Source organism: Odontesthes bonariensis, chromosome 6 (genome assembly GCF_027942865.1).
Source record: "Odontesthes bonariensis isolate fOdoBon6 chromosome 6, fOdoBon6.hap1, whole genome shotgun sequence".
In the NCBI taxonomy this organism is placed as follows: Eukaryota; Metazoa; Chordata; class Actinopteri; order Atheriniformes; family Atherinopsidae; genus Odontesthes; species Odontesthes bonariensis.
In genome coordinates, this window is record NC_134511.1 from 8,222,672 (window position 1) to 8,246,207 (window position 23,536).

Sequence of the window (23,536 nt, forward strand, 5' to 3'; positions counted from 1 at the left end):
GTAGTTCCAGTCTAAAATATCACTTAAAGGCAAAACACACAACTGATAGCAGCAAGTCATTCAAGGAAACAGACAGTGGAGCGAGGCTTCTACATAAAAACTACAGAAAGATGCTGATGTTAAAAGTGTGTTTGCACAACAAATGTTATGGCACTTTCATTCATATCGCAGCACATTTAAAATAAACTAAATGCTAAAAGCTATACACTACTTTTGGATTCATTTTTGGATTTTGCGTACAAATGCGATTAATCGTGATTAATCAGGGAAATCATGTGATTAAGTAGATTTAAAATTTTAATTGTTGCCCAGCCCTACTATTTATACATGTGTTTGCTATCAAACTTATGGCATGATAATTACCTCTTTTAAAATACATTAGTGTCAGCAACCAAGATACCTAAAAACAGCTTCCTGTGTATATTTGCAGTACAAATGTAAAGCAGCAGCACAACAAATTATGCAAACAGATGTGCCCTCGATATATGAGTGTACACGCACGGCTTTATGTTACCAAGCACAGCATGTGCTCTGCATACAAAGCAAACTAATAGACAGCGTGAGCGAGTTCTGTTGAGAAGTATCTGGCATGATGATAGTGAATTATTCTGAATGTGATAGAGGTGAACACACACACACACGCAACCTAAAACAAGATAAACACGGCAGATCTGCAATCATTCCTCACACACTCGCGGCACTCGACTCGACAACACACACTCAAATAAACTGACCTCCACTCTGTTTCCCTGATGGCCATGACGACCGCAAATTGAGTTTTCTTTCCCGGATGCCTGGTAGAAATTGCTTCACAAAAAAAGAATGTTTTTTTTCTTCATTGTACAAGATTTCATCGTTAGTCGCTTTGGTCTTGGTGCCTTTGGCTTGAGTATTGTTGTTTTGTTTCTGTGTTTTTCAGTTTTTTTTTTTTACAAAAGAACAAATTGGTTCTCAAAAAGCCAGTTGTTCAGCAGATAAATCTCAAGGATTCTCGCTTGAAAAACGGTGTCTTGTTGTACTCATTTCATCTGATCTGCACATCTCCCTCATGACAGATACCCGCCCCACTCCCAGTAAAAGCAACATAAAACAGCCCATGAGTGTAGCACCACCATAAAACCACCGGTGTGTGCGGCCGACGGGACAGAGCGGGACTCTGAGTGATGTCACACGGGATGATGAATACCAGGCAGCTCGTCTTTTTAATAGGCCACCTCTCCACTGTCCTCACACTGCTGCCGCACAGATTTATCTGCGGGAAAGTAAAAGAGGGACCTTCTCTTATCTAATAAATATGTCAGGATGCTGCTACACTCCAGCACGCAGTCAGACTGTTGCCTGGTGTTTTCCAACACTAATGATCAGCCTTATCTACATTAACTACATTACAAAAAAAAATCAAGCTAAACGCAGTTAGCGACGGATAATTGAGAGGTAGTTTAATAAAAGGGTGTTATTTTTATAAAGGGAAATCAATTGAAAGGATGAAACAAAATAACTGATCTACAAAGACTTTAAAGATTACAAATGTTTGGTTATTAGTCTTTGATTGAGCAACAAGGTGGAGCTCAACGTAAGGGAGGAATGGCATAAGACGGGAGCCCCTGGACATGCTCGTGGTTGATGATTAAAAAAGGCTGTGCGGTGGATAGCAAGGCCTAGACTCAAGGTTATTGCAAAGTTTGTGGGATTATATTTGCCCTCAAAGGACAATATAACTTCATGGACTCCATTTCCAGTTGGATTGGCACCACAGATAAGTGTGCTGCATGCTGGTTTAAGACCCTCATCACAGATCAGCTAAGGGAACCTTCCCTGGCAGACCATTCCACTTATTACTAATCTTTACAAGTTTTTTTTTTTTTCAATATCTTCCCTAATGCAAAAAAAATACAGTGAAAATGAGTTCTATAAACTTTGATAAGCTGCGAGTCCTGCTGTGAGGGTCGAAAAACAGAGAAGGGACTTCCTGAAATAGTCACAAGAAGTACAAAAAAAAAAGTGTCTGTCATTTCAATTGGTCTGTGCTGCCTGCAGTGATCTGTGTGTTTGTCCAGAACCAAGTAGAACTGGGCCAATGATGTTGGCAGTGGTGAAATCTGGAGGCACAAATGGCTAACTGCAGCCAAATGACCTGCTTGATATACCCCGCACTACGGTGACTTTAGAAAACAGTAAATACCCGCATTCTGTGGGAAAATGGCAGAAAGGCAAGATGGACAAACTGTGGAGCTGTTGGATTTCAATTTGAATGGATTGGAAACTTAAGGCACCCTTTCTTTGGCTTAATTTCTGAGATAATCACATGATTATTTCCATCTTTTATTTAGAGCATACAGTGCCAAACCAAATCTGGCAGCTGAGACTAAATGTCTGCCCACATTGGTAGACTTTTTTACTCTTTATTCATTATTTTATCTGTCTCTTTACTGTCACGATTTCATAAAATTATGAAAGATAATTGTCGCTCCTTCACTCATTGGCAGCCAAAGGAAGTCCAAATCGAATCAAGTTACTGGAAATATTTGACTACAAATGTTGAGAAATGCATGTGTTGGGCACTCTAAGAGAAAGTGTGTGTGCGTGTGTCTTCATTATGCTGCTGGATTTAGTCTCAAATCCTTTTTAAACCTTTTAAATCAGAATCTAAACCATGTCATTAGTTTCTACAAAGATCTTTTTTAGCCTGTACTTCATGAGAAACTAAGATATTCTCCATTAGATAATAGGTCTCCACCTTTATGTCAGAGGTTCATTTATCCTGTAATCCCTCAGGCAAACTACGCAGACGGCAGTTCTACTCTCAGCCGCTGGAGAACGGCCGCGTTCTCACGCAGGGCTCCACCTTCACTTATCAGGACGTTCTGGATCGGCTGTTGGTCTACACGCCCGAAACTGTCAATGGAGGTTCAGATGAAATGGGTTTCACGCTCACCGATGGCATCTACACCCACAAGGGTCGTCTGGAGTTCACCATGGACGTCAGGAAGAGTGAAGGACCTCGAATGACGGTCAACAGAGGCTTGCAGCTGCCTGCAGGTGAGTCAGTGAAGAAGAGAGGGTCATATAAGTGCTGGTTTTTGTCATAAAATTTCTCAGCAACGGAATGATAAAACTGTTTGTTTCTGCTTATAAGTCTGAAATTATTACTAAAACAATATCTAAGATTTATAACTACTTTTCTAAAAGAAAATCTGAAGGGTCATTATACATCAAGCAGAAATGGGACAAGGAGTGTGGGCACACTCTATCAGAGGATCAGTGGTATTCTGTCTGTCAAATACAATGGAGAACCACTACTTCTCTGGCATGGAGAGAATTTAGTTGGAAGAACATGATTAGTTTTTTTCTCACCCCTAAACAACAAAGCTACGGCACTAATGATACATCCTGTTGGAGGCAGTGCCACACCACTGAGGCAAACCGCTACCATATCTTCTGGTACTGCCCAGTTCTTGCCGAATATTGGAAGAAAGTCCACCAGACCATTGAGGACTCTTTAACAAATACCATTCCTTTCAGATTTGACATTCTTTACCTATGTAATTTCCCACATGATCTAGATCTACATCCTAGTGATACAAAACTGATGCCAATCCTCCTAGCTGCATGTAAAAAGGCAATCACCCGTAAATGGCTAAAGCCCCAGCCACCATCAGTGGATGATTGGATCGACATAGTTTATGATGTATATAAGATGGAGAGACTGACATACTCACTTAGACTGCGCCAAGACAATTTCAACAGCCTCTGGAACAGATTTGCTTTGTTCATAGGATCCCAACGTCCTGACTTTATTTGAAGAATCCTTCTGTATCTCTGTCCCTTTTTTTTTTTCCTCTCTCTTTTTTGTATCAACAGAGCTATTTCCTCCCAGTTCTGTACATAGTTATGTTAATGGTACCAGAAACGCCTTCAATAATAGACAGTAGGTAAGAAACTGAACTGAATAAGAAACTGTACACTTTCCTCAAGGATTAACATCCTGGTATACCTTTGAGTTCTTTTTTGTCTTTTATTTATTGTACATTTTTTGGTGAATCCATGTAATGTGATGGGTAACAGATATGTTGAATTTATTGATTTGTATCTGTCTTATTGTACAACTTGTGAAGGCACCTTTTAAAAGTAATCTTTTTCTGAACTTTTGTAAACCCACTGGTTACCAATAAAAAAATAATTGAAAAAAAAAAATTTCTCAGCAAATATCTTGAAAGTGCTAAATGAAAGTCTTGGTAAAGTTTTAAAAAGAGAAGAGCATTACAAAGTTCGACCTATTTGTCCACGGCAAATCTAAATTACAAGCTGTAAAAACCATAGAAAGAAACCATTTTTTCAACAGTTGAAGCAACTTTAAACGAGATGCGTGAGCGTTCTGTTCTTTGCAGGCTCGTCGTCGAAGATCACAGAGCAGAATCTGAAGGGCTCAGACATCGACTCAGACAACCTGAAGCTGAGGTACATCCTCACCAAAGACCCTCCAGTCGGCAAGCTCCAGCTCAGCGGGAGCAGTCGAGTGGAGAAGGTTTCTGTCAAAGGGCCCGTTCCGAGCTTCACTCAGGAGGCTGTCAACAAAGGTGCCAGCTTTGTTGCTTTTGTTGTGTCATTCTTTTTGGGTTTGTTTCAGCTTGATGCTCGAGAAAATAGTTTGAAATTTTCTTTGCAAGTTTCTTTGCAAGGCCACAAATTCTGTTTGTCGCTCTGGCTCGCTCACAGTAATGTGGTTGTAATTTTTTATTATGAATTGTAGATCGTTTGATTTCCTCAGCATTTACTTAAGTCTCAACATTACATTTGACACTCAGTGCTTGTCCCTGTCTTGCAGGTCTGCTGCAGTACAGCCATGAGAAAGGGGAGAAGGGAGGCAGCCTGTTTTTTAAGTTCAACCTGGTCGATCCAGAGGGCAACAAACTGATCGACCAGTCCTTCTTCATCAGTGTGCTCGGTAGGGTTTCCTCCGTCTTCTGTTACCTGCAGCACAAAAAAAGGCTGAACTGTTCGTTCATCTGAGAAGACAAGGCAATTATAGCAGATTTATCCCTTTGTCCCGATGTGCCACAGCACACCTCCTGCATCCTAAATACAAATTGGGCAGAGTCCCTTTCTGCAAAAGCCATCGATGCATTTCCTGAGTAATGTATACGTTCAGTAATGATTTGTTTTATCAACTTTAACAGCTCGTTAGCCTTCTTTGGAAAATGAGTGGGTTTTCAGTTTTTGTTTTTATTGTCAAAAATCCTCAAAATCCATCATGTTAGTTACAGAAAGGCGAGTTTAAGGTATTCTAGGGTATCGGTTTTAATTATTTTATATGAATAACAACGATTATTTTTTTGTTTGATTGTCACCCATGAAGAAGTTGGACATGTTAGGCTGCAAGCTGTCAGTTTATGAAGGGGGAAGAATTCTTTGTTTTTGAGTTAAAAAATGATATTTTAGGTAACTGCTATGTTGTGTGCTAAGCCTGTCGTTAGGATAACGTTTTAATGCTGCGGACTGTGTTTCTTACTTTGACTCGTGTTATTACGGATGTAATTACAGGCCTTATAAGTGTGCAATAACATTTTAAAATCAATTCTGAATTTAAATGGAAGGCAGTGAAATGAGTCAAAGTTGGGATAATATTTGACCACCAGCTTGTTTACACGCTGGACCAATTAAAGACTGGATAAAGGGAACTTTGGGAGACGCTTAAAGGGAATTACAGCATAATAAAGGGCAATAAAGTCGCTGAGCTCTTTCATTAAAAAAATAATAAATATATGAATAAAAAAATCAGGGCTTTTCACAGGGAGATGAATTTTCTCATAGTTGAGATGGAGGAAATCCGCCTTCAGTTGCCTGTTCGTCAGGTGAAATGCAGCTGTGACTGGGTAGAGATGAAGTGACTGACTTTGCCTTTGCAGAATATTGCACCTCTTTACCTTCAATAATTCATAGGTTGCTGTCATAGTGTGTAATATGTACTGTGGAGTGCTGACCAATCAACTTTGGCAGAATCTGAGCCAGCAGTGAATTCCTCCACACTTCAGAATTCATTTGACTGCCTCTGTTTTCTGTCACACTCAGTGCGTCCGTGCATGAATCCATGCATTTCCAGGCCACCCCACCGCCTCTGTGTGATAAGAATGAAACTGTTATCACTGTCCTCGTATGCCCAGACCTAACCGAGCATGGTTAACGTAACTTTTGTTGTCGTTGTGTGCTTGTTATATAAATGTCAGCATTTTTTTTAGTTGCAGAGGTCCAGTCAAACTTAGACTGCTGTATCATAAAACTCAGCTGGCTATTTTCTTCACCTTTTGTGCCAAAACAAAACCTTAATTTTTTTCCATTCTTCTGTGTGAGGATACGGCTAAAGAACCTCTGTGGTTCAGCAGTTCCACTTAAGAAGCAGCTGCAGACTGACAGATTGGCTGACATCCCGATTATCTCATGTGTCCCAGTTCTTTATCCTGTTCTGCATTATTTACCCACTTTTCGTCTCCCAGTGTTTGTTCATTTCTCTTCCTTCCACACTCACCTCTGATGACTTCTGTCTTTCTCTCAGTCTTACCCAATTTGTTTGTCCAAATCTCTCAAACTTGTATCCCTCTTTCACACATCCTGATGTGCTTTATTCTCTCTTTCACTGTCACCCACCAGCGGTCTGTGACTCACAGCGGTCTTATTTCTCTGTCCAAATCAGTCTTCGCTTCTTTCTGCTCCACTGCTCCAGTTCGTCTTTTGAAGTTTTTAATTTGCTCTCCTTTTGGATGATTTTCTTTTCCCACAAACTCTGCCCCCGGCAGAAATCTCTGCTTGAACAGACATTTGCTTCCTTTTGGGACTAACCTCCATCTTCTCTGCTACAGAGGACCGTCTTCCTCCTTCCGTGGTGGTAAACAAAGGCCTGGTGCTGGACGAAAACTCGATGAAGAAGCTGACCACGCTGCACCTGTCGGCCGACGACCAGGACAGCGAGCCGGGCGAGCTCATCTATCAGATCACTAAGCAGACGAGCCTGGGGCACATCGAGCATGCCACCAATCCAGGTAAAAGGCAGCAGATGTGAGACCATCATCAACAGCACAACTGCATCTTAAGTTAATTGAACATTTGCATCAGGTCTGAGATGCACATCTGTTTTGGCAATATTTCACATAATTACTATAAGTAATTTACTTTTCTGAACACAATTATCTTCTATATGTAGTCCCCTGGCTTTGAACATGAAAACAAACCAAAATCTTTAAAAATGGTTAGAAAATAAAAAATAAAAACATTTTTATTCCATTGAAATACACTTCTTTAAGATTTTATCTCTTACAGTGTGTTACAGATCACTAGTTTCACTATTAATGTAATTATTTTACCTCCTTAGAGCCTAAAGTGTCCTTTAGAAAAGCGTTCAAACATTTAAACAGTTGGAAAATGTCCTGCTGAAACCTCAGCATTTTTTAATAGTCTCTGACACAGCAAACTAAAACATCTCAAAGAGCTTAATCCTTTTCCATTCCAATAAAAGTCTCCTGAAACTCCTGTCCATGGATTTACCCAAAGTAAAATCAGGTCTGTTTTCTTTAGAAGAAGGGAGATGCTATCCCGGTCTGGTCCTTCCCTGATCCTCACCAAGCTCACCCACAGCTCTCCTCCTTGTCTGACTTGACCTTGACCTCTTTTTTGGAAATCCTAAACTTTCATAGCAATAGCATTAATATTTATTTATTTGATCATTTATTTAATTTTACTTTATTATCATGTTACAAGTGTTACAAGTCACATGAAATTGCTGTCCGCATTTGACCCATCCAGTTTGGCACCTGTTGAACACACATGCACATGAGACAGATGTCATCTGGAGCGGTGGGCAGCCAATCAAAGCGCCCAGGAGCTCAAGGGGGCACGCTCATGGGCCTTGCCCAAGGGCACCTCGGCCGTGGCAAGGAGGTGGACTGTCACCCCTCCAGCTGTCAGTCCAGCAATCTATTTTTTGAGCGGCGAGAGTGGGAATCGAACCGCTGACCTTCCGGTTATTGGACGACCTACTCTCACCGCTGACCACCACATTTAGTGACGCAGATAAAACACGTTAAATCACATTCATACTAGCAGCGATTGTTTAACCGACCTTCAAGCTGTTGCTACACAATAAAACACATCTACCTCAAGGACTTTGTTTTGTTGTTATGCTCCTCCATTTATTTGTCCTTTGTGTCCGGCACCTTGGGTGGAATCAGCCCATTTTGAGAAATAATTTAAAGCTCCATCTACTACATGTGTAAGTCAAGAAATTGCTGAAAAGATAACTATGAAATGTAACTCGGTGCCATAAAGGTGAGTTTTATACTATCATCTTTACATTCTCAAGGTGAAAGTTAAAGTTAAAGTTATGAGGAAAGAGAAGATGGTGAACTGAGGCAGGAGAATATGTAAAAGCAGTAATTTCCACCAACAAAATCATTTACAGATTCACCATAAATTCCTATACTTCAAAGGTAGATGTGTTCTTAACTCTGTCCACACATGCTCCAACAGCAGCTCCAAAATACCCACTCGCACTCTGTCACACATGTGAAAACCATCCGAATTTAAGCACTCCTAAATGAACATCTTGTCTGCTTTCATTCATTAAAAGGAGGAGAGGCTATAAGAAATTCTGCCAGTAGAAACAGAAAAGTTTATGCGTCTTCTGATCATAAAGAGGTGATTATGAGCTTCTGTACTGTTGAGGATTTCTGAATGCACCCGCAGCGTGCTAAAAAGCCCAAAAGTCCACAGCAGTGATGTGTGTGCCAAGAAACAGATTCTCCCTTTGTTGTTCGGTCTTAAAGTCCAGCTTTTCATGAATTCTTCAGTAGAAGAAGACTTCAGTCGTACTGGAGGCGCTCTCTTGCAGCGTTTCACTGCCACATTAGATGAAGAGATTGAAGTCAGACCCAGAGCAGGTTTCCTATTTTTTTTTTCAGGCCAAAACAAAAGTTCAACACTCATTACAGGTGCACCCATGTGGAGCATGCAGGCATAACTCAACATGACATGTTCACTGTTGACTGGAACAGAAAAAGCTGAGCTCCGCTTCACTTGTGTTTCTGCTCTCAGATCTCCTGCTTGTACAAATATCCTCCTCTGTTTTCTAGGCTTTCTCCTTCTCTCAGGATTCCTGCTGAGTGCTGAGGAAACTTATTGGATTTTTTTCAGATAGTTTTGGGATAGCTGTTTAACTAAAGTCTCAGCCAAGAGTGCCATATACAATACTGATGTCACTGCCTCCTTGTTCATTTCGATGTCCCCTCAAGATGACAACTAATTAAAAGGCGACAGCAGGTCACTTTCCAATATTGATCACCCAAAAGCAGTAAGATAAGTGTGTCTATCATCAAAATGGTGCTGTCTGGAAGCCAGTCTGAAGTTTAGACTGGATTTTGTTTAGTAATCTCTCAAAGATGGATCTAAAAAGACTAATTCTACAGGAATTGTGGGCATCAGATATTGATTCAAAAGTATATTTTAAAAGATAGTTTATATCTTTGAAGGAATGTGGTCAACCTATCTGTAGGTTTGTATTATAAAATGATGAGCACCTACATACGTACACTTATTGTAGTATTATTGCAGTAGCCTACATGCACATGTCAGTGACATGATAGAATGTCTTTGATGTAATCATTGACAGACTGTACATATAAATGTACACTTGAACCCACCGTTTATGCTTTTTTTCCGTTTACAGACCCCGACATTCGGCTAATAGAAGTAACTGTATCATACATCATACATTGGATGAAACTGGATGATAATTGTCAAGTAAGGGTGGTGGGTGCGAGGCGTGAAAGGACACAGATGCGGACTTCAAAAAGCAAACTTGATTTCTTGTTCCAAAACGAGGTAAACACAAAACGCGGCTGAGCCGGATAACAAAACTGAACTGTGAGAAAACAAAACATGACTATGACTGAAACAAAAAGACTTAGCTTAGCTTAGCTTAGCTTAGCTTAGCTTAGTTTAGCTCAGCAGGACAAGGCTTGAGACCATGAATGACGGTGAAGACGCAGTAAGGATCTGACAAAGTGAATGAGGAAACCTGGAAACTAAATACTGACTGAGTGACAGGTGAGTGGGGGAAAAACACAGGTGGTGTGAATGAAGGTGATGGCAGAGCAACAGAATCTATGGGGAAAACATGGCTAAACTAAATACCGGAACCAGACTAGAAAACTAAGGCATGAGAGAAAACTAAAACATGGCAAAACTAAACAAGAACTAAAAACATGGCAAAAACCCCATGGACATGACAATAATAAGTATATGTGTGATCTTCTGAGGCCATTCCACCCACAAAGCGACAGTGGCATCAGCTTCATATATGGCACTCTGTTGGCTGAGATCACAGCAACACAAAAGCAAGCAGGGACGTTTTGAGTGGAAGGGCTTTGTTTTGGGGGGGAGTGCGGTGTGATATATGAGCACGAAACGAAGAATCCTGCTCCTTAAATCTAAATAAAAAAGCTCTTAAATAGTTAGCAGAAGCTAAAACCATTAAATGTAAATGTGAATGTATTTTATTTATACAGCCCTTTACAAACAATCATTACGATGTACCAAAGTGCTTTACAGTAGGTAATAAATAAAGAGAAGAATAAGTAAAAACAAATAAAAACAATAAAAGAACAGTGAAAGCAATAAAATACAACAAAATAGAAAAAGATAAAATAAGATAAAAGCATGTTTCACCATCACTGGTCACCATGAAGTGGACCGAGGCTAAAACGGCTCAAGACATCGGTGACATTTTGAATGAGTCGTCTCCTTTACTCTAAATTTGACCTGCTTCATTAGAGTCTTTATTGTTTATTCACTAATTTATTCATTTAGATTCCTTCCATCTGTACAGGGTAATAAGTTGACACCCATTACGTCTGCTCAGGGAGATGATATTGTTATTCATGTTATTCAGCAAGTTATAACCTTATCAAAGCGGCCAGCAGCTTTTTTTCATCCATTTTTTGTGTTTTATTTTGCATTTCTTCATACACTGACAGAGCTGTAAAGAAATGCATACTTTAAAATCATCGTCGCTCAGGCACAGTTGGAAATGAAAGAACAAAGACCTTGGGAACTTCTGTCTACTTTTAATTTTTCATAACTAACTTATATCCCACTTCACTGTGAAAACATGACATACAAACAACTTTATCATGTGCTTTTTAAAAATTAATCATCCAGCCATGTTAAACATCACGCGGAGTACTTTTTGACTTTTGCAGTCATGCCAGATTACCTTTCCCTCCTGAGGTTTAATCTGCGAAGGTTTCACAGAGTAAAGACACTTTCAGTGTAATTTGATTGAAAAGTCAAAGTCAAATTTATTTGTATAGCACATTTCATGTACAAAACAATTCAAAGTGCTTTGCATAAAATAAAAGCATTGCAGCAGGGAGTGTAAGAAGCATTAAAAATACATAAAGGAATATAAAGATAAACAAATAAGATAATTAAAATTAGGGCTGGGCGAGTTAACTCGTTATCATCACGTTCACTCGTTAGTTATTTAACGCCGATAAATATTTTATCGCGCATTAACGCATTTAAAAAAAAAAAAATCATTTATTATTTTTGGGGGCTTTTGTGCCTTTAATGGATAGGAAAGTTCAGAGAGACAGGAAGCAGGGGGCAGAGAGAGGGGGAACGACACGCAGCACCGGGCCGTCCGATGCGAGACTTGAACCGAGGCCAGCTGCAGCGAGGACTATAGCCTCTGTACATGGGGCGCCTGCTCAACCCACTACACCACACCCTGTTTTATCATTTGGTTTATTATTGTAAAAGTCTGTTGCTCACAGGCTTTTATTTTGTAAAAGTCTGTTGCTTTCTGCTGCGGAACCGGAAAAGAAAGTAATCAGTGGATCCACCAAACATGGAGAAGGGTACGGAACTTTTACTCGGCCATTTTCATTTTAAAGTTCTTCCAGATGGCGGAGTCCACAGAACCAAAGTCATCTGTAAACACTGCCAAGTTGAATTGTCTTCTCAGCGTAGTAGTTCCAGTCTAAAATATCCCTTAAAGGCAAAACACACAACTGATAGCAGCAAGTCATTCAAGGAAACAGACAGTGGAGCGAGGCTTCTACATAAAAACTACAGAAAGATGCTGATGTTAAAAGTGTGTTTGCACAACAAATGTTATGGCACTTTCATTCATATGGCAGCACATTTAAAATAAAACTAAATGCTAAAGGCTATACACTACTTTTGGATTCATTTTTGGATTTTGCGTACAAGTGCAATTAATCGTGATTAATCAGGGAAATCATGTGATTAATTAGATTAAAAATTTTAATCGTTGCCCAGCCCTAATTAAAATGATTAAAAACAAGCAACAGTCTAGATAAGTTCAAAGATATCGTGCAGATTTCGTGCATAGACACATGAGAAAAGAAATGTCTTTAACCTGGATTTAAAAATGTCTCCATTTGGTGAAAGTTTAATCTCCACTGGCAGTTTGTTCCACTTGTTTGCAGCATAACAGCTAAATGCTGCTTCTCCATGTTTAGTCTGGACTCTGGACTGGACCAGCTGACCTGAGTCCTTGGATCTAAGAGCTCTGCTGGGTTTATATTCTCTGAACAGATCACAGATGTATTTTGGGCCTGAACCGTTCTGGGATTTGTAAACCATCAGCAGGCTTTTAAAGTCTATTCTGTGACTGACTGGAAGCTGGAGTAAAGATTTTAAAGCTGCTGTGATGTGTTCAGATCTCTTTAAACAAACAACTATTTTTCTCTGTCAGGCACCAGAATCAGCTCTTTCACCCAGGCCGACTTGGCATCACGCAGCATCCAGTACGTCCACACCAGTGAAGAAGAGAAGCACGCTGACCAGTTCTCCTTCACTGTGTCCGATGGGACAAATGAGGTAAACGAGGTGGACGCTGAAGCTCTTTCAGAATCCAACATTCTCTTCTTAGTTGTACTGGGACACTTTGAGATGTGTCCCCAAAGACCTTATTAAGCTGATTAATGTGTCAAAGGTGGTACAACCCAGCAGTTTCCAAGCTGTTTAGACTCATTAATTAACATTTTAAATATTTCACTACACTTCTACACACACCCACATACTATGAAAGCTTTAATTTCCATATCTGCCAGGTGCTGATTATTTCTTCACAAAGGAAAAAAGCTTCTCATTAGAAAACAAAACCTGTTTCTCTACATTTTAATGGGGTTTCTGCAGCTCATTTACTGCTAATTTGTTTTGTTTTTGTTGCTCGGGGCCTGGATGGGTGGCAGAACTAAACAAACTATCGGCCCTTGTTTTGTATTTTAATCACACAACAAACCCCAGAGTATGGGCTTGGATGAAAGAACTTTCAAGTCACACAATGGAAAATGATTGAGACATGGAGTTGGGAGTGTGTGGTCATCGAGCCTGTTTTTTTACCTGCCCTACTTTATGAGACTTGTGCCACGCAGACCACTCAATAGGCATGGAAGCATGTCTCCAATCACAATGAAAATGCCCCACTCAGCACACCTGCTTTACTTGAGTGTCCTGAAAACATTTTCAATTTCTAAAGAAGTATTCGCATCAATCAGTGTTGCTCCCCCTCATCCTGCCAAATCAGTTCTCCACAATACTTCTGAAGCTTCAAGTTGGCTTGTTCTCCAGTTTACCCTCCAATGTTCAACCACATTTACATCGAGGGAATTTGGAGACCGAGCCAACTCCTTGAATTCTTTGTTGTTCTTCAGACTGTTTCTAAAAGACTTTTACAGTGTGGCAGGGTGCATTATCCTGCTGAAAGAAGTCATTGTGGAATAGTGTTGGCATCAGCGGGTGCACGTGGTCTGCTGTATTTAGGTGGTTGAGATGTCACATGTCACAGCTAAACACTGCACACTGGGAACACTCAACAAGTCATGCAGCCTTCACAATATGTTGTCAAAGTTGCTCAGATCTTAATTCTCCCCCATTTTTCCAATATAAAGCAACAAGAAGAACCTGTTCAATTGCTGCATACAATGACTCCAAAGCTTTCAGAGTGGCGGGGAAGTTGTGCTTTAGTGCTTTTAGCTCATCAAATCGGCTCAGTAAACATGTGAAAAAGGTAATTTGGCCATCATGCTTTCAGTGTGTGACAGCTTTGTGTCCCGTGTGGAGATTGGTGTTATTCATTTTCTCAGATTGGGAGGTCTGCTGAGTTTCCTGTTGGAAAAGCGCGGTATATTCTGTCTTTTAAAGCAGGTTTTTTATTGCAATTTGAATGAAACTGAAGCAGAACAAGAGTAATTTGCTGATGGGTATTCCAGTATAAAGTTTGCTATTTGGGTTATGTCATCTGGGCTTTAAAGTTTGCATTATAGGAACGTTGTTCCATTATTTGGATTTCCACCTGGGAACAGAAAATTCTCAACCTCAGAAGTATGTAAAGACTCCAAAGGAAAAGCCTTGAGTGGAGTGGAGTGAGTTTACCAGAGCTCATTAGCTTGCTCTTCATCTCTGCTGGGGGCCAGATGCTGGAGGCTACATTAGCCTCTACTAGCATAACATTGTTGTGGACTCTCGCATTGCATAATGTGTAACACAGGAGCTGGATTTAAACTGCTCACAATAACTGAAACAAGGAGTTAATTTTTCTGCATTGACCAGGAGCTCAAATGAGCATTTAATTTGCATAAATACTTTGTCTTCTCAGTGGAAGAACTGCAAATTGCCATCAATTTCTTACCTTCAAGCAGGAAACAACATCAACAATCATGGCAGCACTAAAAAAAAGCCCACAACCCTCCCTGGGTTCCAGCACAGACATCCATAGACATCGTATAGAAAACAGGTTACTGGTTTCATTTACACAGATTAGCTGAATGCACAGAGAGGCCAGTGTACCAGTAAGGGTGAAAAAGTGACATCTAGCCCTTGAACTGGGGTGTTTAGGGTTTTTGAACAACTAAATGACCACTACTCCTCGACCTTTTAAAGAAAACTATACCTGCAAGCAGGTAGGGCTGAGGACAGGGATTTGGATTTGGCTTTTCTGTTACTGTAAAACCATGGAGAAAACACACATGCGTCAAACAATAAATTAACAAAAGAAAATACTGCCTGTTCTCAGGTTGCTCAAACTTTCTACATCACCATCAAGCCGGTGGACGACTCCCTGCCTCTGCTCCATGTCCCTGGGATGAGGGTCCAGGAGGGTGTGAGGAAGACCATCACCGAATTTGAGATGAAAGCCACTGATGCAGACACAGAGGTAGCACACCAGTCTTTCATTGTTGTTTAAATCATCTGCAGCGGTCATGATTTATTCAACCCTAGGACCCTGATAGATAGATAGATAGATAGATAGATAGATAGATAGATAGATAGATAGATAGATAGATAGATAGATACTTAATTGATCCCGAAGGAAATGTGTGATGATTTATAATCGTTCAGCAGGTCAAAATACTAAAATAAGTTCCAATAAGAAAACTGTTAAGATTAACTTCATTAATTAATTGTTGAGATTGACAGTGTCGACACTCTTAATATCATAAATATCTGAATCTCAGTCCCCTGTTTTGGTGGAGCCGATGTCTCAGAGCCTGTCGGTAGGCACCACAGTAGTGATAGATAGTAGTTAAAACAGCTTTGAATATCTCCTGTTGAAGACCGTAGCTTCTTTCTATTCTTTCTATTGAACAAACCTCCGGAAAGATGATGGTGTGGACCTCTTCTCCTTTCCTTTCCCTCCATTCCCCCGCTCTGAAACACCATCACCTCCAGGCGGAGTCCATCATCTTCACCGTGGTGCAGCCTCCTCGCCACGGCACCATTGAGCGCACCAACAACGGCCAGCACTACAGGCAGACCGGCAGCTTCACCATGGACGACGTCTACCAGAACCGCGTCAGCTACAACCACGACGGCTCCAACTCGCTCAAAGACCGCTTCACCTTCACAGTGGCCGATGGCACCAACCTGCTCTTCATGGTGGAGGAGACCGGCAAAGAGGTGTGTGTGTGTGTGTGTGTGTGTGTGTGTGTGTCTGTGTGTGCGTGCCACATGTGTGTGTCAAATGGCATTTCAAAAGGTGTGCGTGAGGCAACTGCTTGACATTTTTACTGCGGCTGGATGATTGAAATAGAGGAGTCGGGGCATGTGTCGGTGTGTACTGAAGGCTGGTGTGTGTGCTCTGACCTTTATATGACAGGAGTGGTTGCATCAGCGGTTTGTGTGTGTTCCCGTCTTTGTGAGGACACACCTTAGAGGGAGACCTTAGAAAAGTTTGGACATCTTTCAGAAAGGAAAAGTTGAGGGGAGAATGGACATTTCGGAAATGGGAGAATATTTCAATACTGGATATTTACAGAAACTATACGTTTTATAGACAAAGCAGAAGTATTTTATCCTCTCAAATGACTTATTCTTAATGATTTGTTTTAACCTTGGATCAGACGATAGATAAGTATAAAAGCTTGATATGATTTTGTGTTGCAGCATTTGTTTTACTTCTTACCCTCTGCCCCGATGAGCCTCTTGTAATCCCATAGATTTATTCTGCCATTCATAAAGTGGTTTGTTCTTTTATATTTATAATAATGTTTATCATGCACTTTATGAAGGTCCTCACAAGGATATAAGTACAAACGTCTGTGTATGTTGTTAATATCTGCATTATTGTGGTAGTCATGAACAAGCCTCAGGGTGAATTGACTCCTCTGATTTTCAATTGAACAATTCTTCTCCGCCGGCCTCCACCACCTGTCATTACTAATAGTTCCTTTGATTAAACTGAACAACAGCCTGTAGGTATTGATATCCTCAATCACACACCTCTCAGCATTGTGTTTATTATCTTTTCATCAACCGGGGACATTTGGCTCCGCTATCACACTCATTCTACAGAGTGGAAGACGTTTCGTGGCGTTATTGCTGCCGGTGTTCGAGATGAATTTGTTCCCACTGGTCCTGTCCTCTTATTGAATAATGTATAAACTGTGGATGAAAGCGTCCTTTCGTGGCATGTGTCAGTGTTGGCCCTAACAGCATCCGTGTGATGATGGGCTGCTCTTTCTGTTGTCCCTTGTGCCTCACAGACACAACACAGTCATGAGTGATATTAAAAGAGAAGTTTTTTTTTTTTTAAACCTGGGCCTTATTTCTGGCATAAAATACGTTCATCTACTCACCGATAACAGTTTGGTGAAAGTCGGCGTCCTTCGGAAGATATTTAGATCACTGGAGATCGGCGTATATCCATATAAAGACAATACAGCCTCTAAATAAGGCATTATCTGTCTTTATTTCACCAATACTTTAAGACCAATGAATGAATGAACGCGTACTATTGCACTGTTAGCTCAGAGCTGCCGTGTTGTTGTTATCCGGGGCTATCGGACAACTTCACATTACGTTTGTTACCGCTAGTTTTTTGCAACATGGCAGAATATTTATCAGATTTTGACGACGTGGACGATGACTTTGAGTACGATGGAGTGAATGAGCTGTGCTGCAGCGGCGCGTGTTGATTAAGTCATCCCACTAGACGCGTATGTAGAAAGCTTCCTATAAGCCCCCCCGATAGCCCCCAATAACAACAACACAGCAGCTCTGAGCTAACAGTGCAATAGTACGCGTTCATTCATTCATTGGTCTTAAAGTATTGTTGAAATAAAGACAGATAATGCCTTATTTAGAGGCTGTATTGTCTCTGCCCTGTTCTCTCCCGTTATATGGATATACACGGATCTCCAGTGATCTAAATATCTTCCGAAGGACGCCGACTTTCAGCAAACTGTTATCGGTGAGGAGATGAACGTATTTTATACCAGAAATAAGGTCCAGGTTTAAAAAAGCTGAACTTCCCCTTTAAGGTAGCTTAGCCTGTCATCGCTGTAGAAGCAGGGTGAATCTTTTTGGTACCGTGCGATTAAGTCGATATCCACCTGAGATTGTTTCCGCTGTTTTAATCACTCCCTGAAAGAGTTTTCAGCTTTTATCAATGAGACTTAAAGCGGAAAACAGTTCACGATGAAGTTATTTTCTTTAGAACAGCAGAGAGAGATGTGGGAGGGAGCAGATTAAACATTTCAAAGCACGAGAGGATTTTTTTTTCACTGCACCGACTTCAAAATGTAACCCATAAACAGGCGTAAGATGGGCTCCATAAGTTCTGCCATCATATTCAAAAATGTATCCTTGTATCAACTTTTCTGGTTCTCTAGATAGTGACAGCTGCTCCTCAAAAGTTCAAGATCGATATTCTCCCAGTTGACGACGGAACACCGCGCATTGTCACCAACCTGGGACTGCAGTGGCTGGAATACATGGACACCAAGGTACACGTCTTTCTTTTTCCAGAACACAGCCTCATGAAAACACCTTAAGTCATGCTCTGCTGATATTAACAGTGATATTATATCGGGAAAGAGGACACGGATGCAGATCTTTTTGTTAATTCCGTTATGATGTTATACAAACAGAAAGCTAAGGAGTTTTAGAGGTGCGTGTGTGCTCCACCAGCTCTGAGTAAATCAAGGTTTTAAAAGTTATTGTGCCAACGCACACAGTTCTCTCTGGACGTTCTCTAACTAATGAAATATGATTTTTTTTTTTTAGTTTTTTTCTGCAAGGCATAGAAGTGCCAAAGAGAACCCGTGTTTTAGATACTAGTTGGTCCACCTGCTGGTTTTCACACCTAATCACAGAGCAAAAAATTATTTGTGGACACTATAAATGTCTCCGTGTGAATTTATCCCAAGTCTGTGCTGTGTTTGCACTGCTGGTAATTAAGTTCTGAGTGTTTTATCACCGAGGCAAATTATCCCTGTGTCTCCTCATCGAGTGGAGAAGAACAAACAGTTTAGTCATATTTAAGTGTTTTCCAATGGAGCAACTGCAGCTTACTAACACAGCGCCAAGTTTGTGCTCTCATTTAATGTTTATTTATACAGGATAAATATGCATTCGTAGCATGAACCAGTGCCACAAAATGCAGTATTTATACCTGAAGCTAATTTGCAAAGCTCATCCCTAAATGGGTCTTTAAAGGACACAAAACTCAAAGAAATTCTGTTGGCCTGCAACAACATTTGGTTAATTTAATACAGATTTTTATACATTTAAATTTTCTTTCTCTGAGACATCAATACATACTAATGAAAATTATTCCAAGCAATAAATTCTGTTCCAGGAGGACAGAAAGTTTAAACCATAATGCACATATAACTTAAGAAAACATAGGAAAAAAAGATGTAGAACACCTGTAAATAGACTAAAACAAGGAAAAAAACAGCAACAAAACAGGATAGAAAGAAACAAGCGTACCACTTATATCCTGTTCCAGGCGCTACACATATATTGAGCAGTCTGCAGCTCCAGCAGCTCAAAAGCAACAGAGCACACACGTAATTAACCGGGCCGTCACAGAAGGTAAGCAAGGCGTTCCCTTCTGACAGGTAACTGATTTATCCCAAGAGATAACAACAGTTTTTTCTTCACTGAAGGCAGGAAAGAAAAGTAACCCTTCTTTCCTTTTAAGAACAATTAGTGACTGTGGTGCAACAACTATCAGTGTCCAAATGTGGCTCCAGCTCGGATAATTTGAGTCATCTCTGACTGTTTCCTCAGGCCACCAACCTGATCACCAAGAAGGAGCTGCTGACCATGGACCCGGACACAGATGACGGACAGCTGTTGTATGAAATCACCACGGAGCCGAAGCACGGCTTCCTGGAGAGCAAGCTTAAACCAGGGAGCTCCATAACCACATTCACACAAGGTACACAAAATCCCACTGTTTGGCCTTTATTTCTTATTTATTGAGGTTGTCATTGCTGAAGTTTCCCACAGAGCATTTTTTTGATTGAAAAGACATTTGAATGGTAAATAGACATCTCGTCTCGTCTAAAAATGATAGTTTTTATGCCTAAATCATGTCAAACCATTGCACTTTTTTTGTATTTATGTATTCAGCTGTCGCCTTTCTGATGTGTGGAGGTATCTTGTTGTCGGCACACAGCTCGTGTTGTTTTCTATCTATAATTCATATGACAAATGCTTTGTACTTGAACAAATGATATCAGCGACTGAACAAGGTGTTTGCTTTTGACATGTTGATGTTATGACTGCATTTTCAGTGACTGAAAAAAAGTGGTCCTCAGCCCCACCGAGGCAGTGATAGGCAGTAACACATTATTGTAATCCGATTACTTTTTGAAGTAACGAGTAAATCGTGATTTTGTTTGTGAGAGCGTCTCATGGTAATCACGTATGAGCGGTGCGACGTCACTGTGTAGATCACCAAGAGATAACATGCAGCGTTTAATGCTTGGAATGTAATTGAATTACTTTGAGTTTGACTCGGTAAAAAGTGTCAAAATCATTAACGTCCGCTGTACACTCTGCGGGGGAAGGAAATTTACATCTACAGCAAAAAAATTCCACCTCAAATCTGAGCAAGCACCTAGCAAGCCGGCACAGGAATGTGAAACTCATAGAGAAACCCCCGGATCTGCGATCACTGACATGTTCGCTGCGGCTACCCCATCCAATTCCACCGGGCAAAGCTCTGACGGCCCCTCTCCTGCTAAACAGGTGAAAATTAGACTTAAGAGCGACAGGACTTAGTGCCGCTGAACTGAAGAAGCTAGTCGCTGGCTATATTGTCGAGGACATATTGCCCATTTCCACTGTGGACTGAATCAGTCCGACGCATCATAGAAAAAAAATACCGACCAAAAGCTACCGCAGAGAAAGTCATTTGCAGGATACCTTGAGAGAGAATACGACATAATGGTTATTATGTTGTTATTATTAAGCTATTATGTCAATTCTATATGATGGAATATGCAGAAAGAATATAATTAGGCTGAAAGGTCTTTTGCTGTATAGCGTACTCAGTTTGTGCATCATGTTTTTGAAAAGTAACTTAGTAAAGTAATCAGTAAAGTAACTGGATTACTTTCTTGGAGAAGTAATCTAACTAATTACTATTTCCAAATAACCAGCACTGCACGGAGGTACTGCCACTCTGTAGCATTATTGATAACAGTCACTCTGTGGAACTGTTGGAGTTGTAATTCTGAAATATTGCCAAACGATCACCATTTCTTCACATTTATGTGTTCTTAACGGTGTCCTACAGGCATATTCGTGTGAAATATTAATGAGCTGAAACAAAACTTCGTAGATTTTCAGACCACAAATTGAACAACTTTTTAAGCAAAGTGTTTGAATCCAGGTTGGTGCGGTCTGTGATTTTAGGATGATTCATGGACTAAATTAAGACTTTGATGGGACACAAGGTTAAATCCCGTCTGGTGCAATCTGGGTCATTCCTTTTGCTTTAACTTCTGGAAACAAGCTTGTCCTAGACTACATTTACCTCAGCTTCTTTTTTTTTTTTCTGATCAAGCAAGACTTTTTCATATTGTGTTAATAGAAAAGTCATTTGTCCCAGTGGTCACCAAAACAGGATTTCTACATGCTTACATTTTTGCGTTCATTTCATTGGGACTCCCTTGTTGGGGATCAGTGCTCATTGGCTTCCCTTTTAAAAACTCTTTGTATATAAAATCACAACAGAGGACAGTCCATCTCTCGCCATATAACAGTGTGTAAGAGGCCTGTTTACGGTGTTGCATCACTGCCCTCTTCTGTGCATAATTTATCTTGAGCTAATTCACACTTGATGTAAGTGCAGAAAAGAGGAGAATAATTGGGTACTTAACACCTAAAGATCTTAAACTTGCCCTCCACATATGTTCACAGTGAGAATAAACAGAGGACAAAGATGCAAAGAAAGAACAAAAACACGCCCCACATTCATATCTTTTCATCGTGGAGAGGCTCTTCTGCTGCCATGGGAATGCTGAGTGGTTTTCTTCCACTCCCCCACATCCACTCAGCCAATTTTCCCTTTGAATCATCAGGGTTGTCATTATGAGCATGCTCACATTGTGTTCACCTCAAGGCGGCAGCCAGGAGTCACAGTCGGTTTGCTTTTGTGAAATGTTGATCCTCCAGGCTGGAGAGCAACTGCAAACAGTCCCTTTTAATGTGTTGAATGCTCAATTTGGAGAACATAAACACATTTTTCCTCATGATAACAAATATCCAGTAACTGAAATAACCTCACCCGGAGAGACGAATTGGAAATGAGTGGAGTGGAAGGGATTTCTGGTGTTCATGACACTTTTTTTCTGCCAAATGCTTCCACTCAGTCTTAAAATAAATTGTTCAATTTACATAATACTGTAGGATTTTTTTTTGGTTTTGTGGAATCAATTAGCCCCGTTTTATCTTCATAACTGTAGTATTCATGCTGAGCATCCTGAAGGTCGAAGATGAGAAAGGGACTCATCTTTTTTGGGTGTTGTTTCGCCCTAAATTCCAACCCCGCCTCTTCTTCAACCTGCTCTGGAAGGTGTAAATTAGCTGAAAATGTGAGCCAGTAATGACTTTCATCCTCATTGTGGCTCTCAAGTAATGGGAAATGGCCAGAGGCTGCAAATTATAGAATCATTATTTCAAAGGAAATACATTCCTCATACAGATATTCTGTTATTAAGAACCAATCCCTGCAGAAGGTTCTTTTTCTTGGGAGTTCACCTCTTTACAGTGAAACCAGGCAAAGATCCGGAGCAATTGTCTAATAAGAAAATGATTTATTTACATTCATCATCAACTAGCAGATGCAATGTTTTTTGGCAAATTTGAAGCTTTAACAGTCGCCCAAGACATGAATCTGCAAGAACCTGCAGCTTCTGTCTCTTTTTCCTCATGCATCACACGGAGAGATGAAACATCAGCCGCTTTCTGTCGGAGCACTTTGGATCTTCGTTCAAATTAAACTTAACAGGCTGCTTCCTTGTTCATCCATGCAGTGTGTGGCCTCTAATTGATCATGCCTCTGTGACCTGAGAGTAATATAAAAACGTGTAAAGAAATAGCTCATCATTAGTCCTCTCATCTCTGTTCCTTCCAGCTGATATCAATCTGGGCCTCATCCGCTATGTGCTGCATCAGGAGAACATCCAGGAGACCATGGATAACTTCAAGTTCCTGGTCAAAGACAGCAAACCAAACGTGGTCAGCGACAACGTCTTCCACGTACAGTGGTCTCTCATCAGCTTTGAGCACAAGAGGTTTGTGTGGAGGGAAAGACTTTTTACAGCACACACCCAGAACCCATTACTCATTGAAAGAAAGTCACAGCTTGAACATATCACAGATGTATCAGATGAGCTGCAGATGTTTAATGCTCTTTTTGGGAAGTCCAGTTAAAAGAGCGTTACAGTGATGGAGTCTGCTGGAGATGAATGCATGGATGAGTTTCTCATTTTAGAATGTGAAATAACTTGTCAACTCTTCTGGTGACTCCTCAGCTACAATGTGAGTGAGAAGGCCGGAACAGTAGCTGTGACGGTGAAACGAACCGGCAACCTCAACCAGTACGCCATCGTGCTCTGCCGCACAGAGCAAGGCAGCGCCATCTCCACCAGCAGCACCGGCTCCCGTCCTGACCAGCAGGACTACGTGGAGTATGCTGGGCAGGTAACCGAGCTGTGGA

The 23,536-nt window shown here is 40.7% G+C and overlaps 1 protein-coding gene across 1 annotated transcript in view; it reads left to right on the forward strand.

Annotated features, from left to right (window-relative positions):
- The window catches only part of fras1 (Fraser extracellular matrix complex subunit 1), a 286,644-nt gene that overhangs the window by 245,066 nt on the left and 18,042 nt on the right, over positions 1-23,536 (forward strand). Inside the window, exons 43-53 of the mRNA XM_075467236.1 lie at positions 2,776-3,039; positions 4,389-4,577; positions 4,826-4,945; positions 6,855-7,034; positions 12,770-12,894; positions 15,092-15,232; positions 15,748-15,975; positions 18,189-18,302; positions 19,594-19,744; positions 22,952-23,111; positions 23,352-23,520. Coding sequence (XP_075323351.1) covers positions 2,776-3,039; positions 4,389-4,577; positions 4,826-4,945; positions 6,855-7,034; positions 12,770-12,894; positions 15,092-15,232; positions 15,748-15,975; positions 18,189-18,302; positions 19,594-19,744; positions 22,952-23,111; positions 23,352-23,520 — 1,841 coding nt within the window. The remainder of the gene's footprint in view (positions 1-2,775; positions 3,040-4,388; positions 4,578-4,825; positions 4,946-6,854; positions 7,035-12,769; positions 12,895-15,091; positions 15,233-15,747; positions 15,976-18,188; positions 18,303-19,593; positions 19,745-22,951; positions 23,112-23,351; positions 23,521-23,536) is intronic.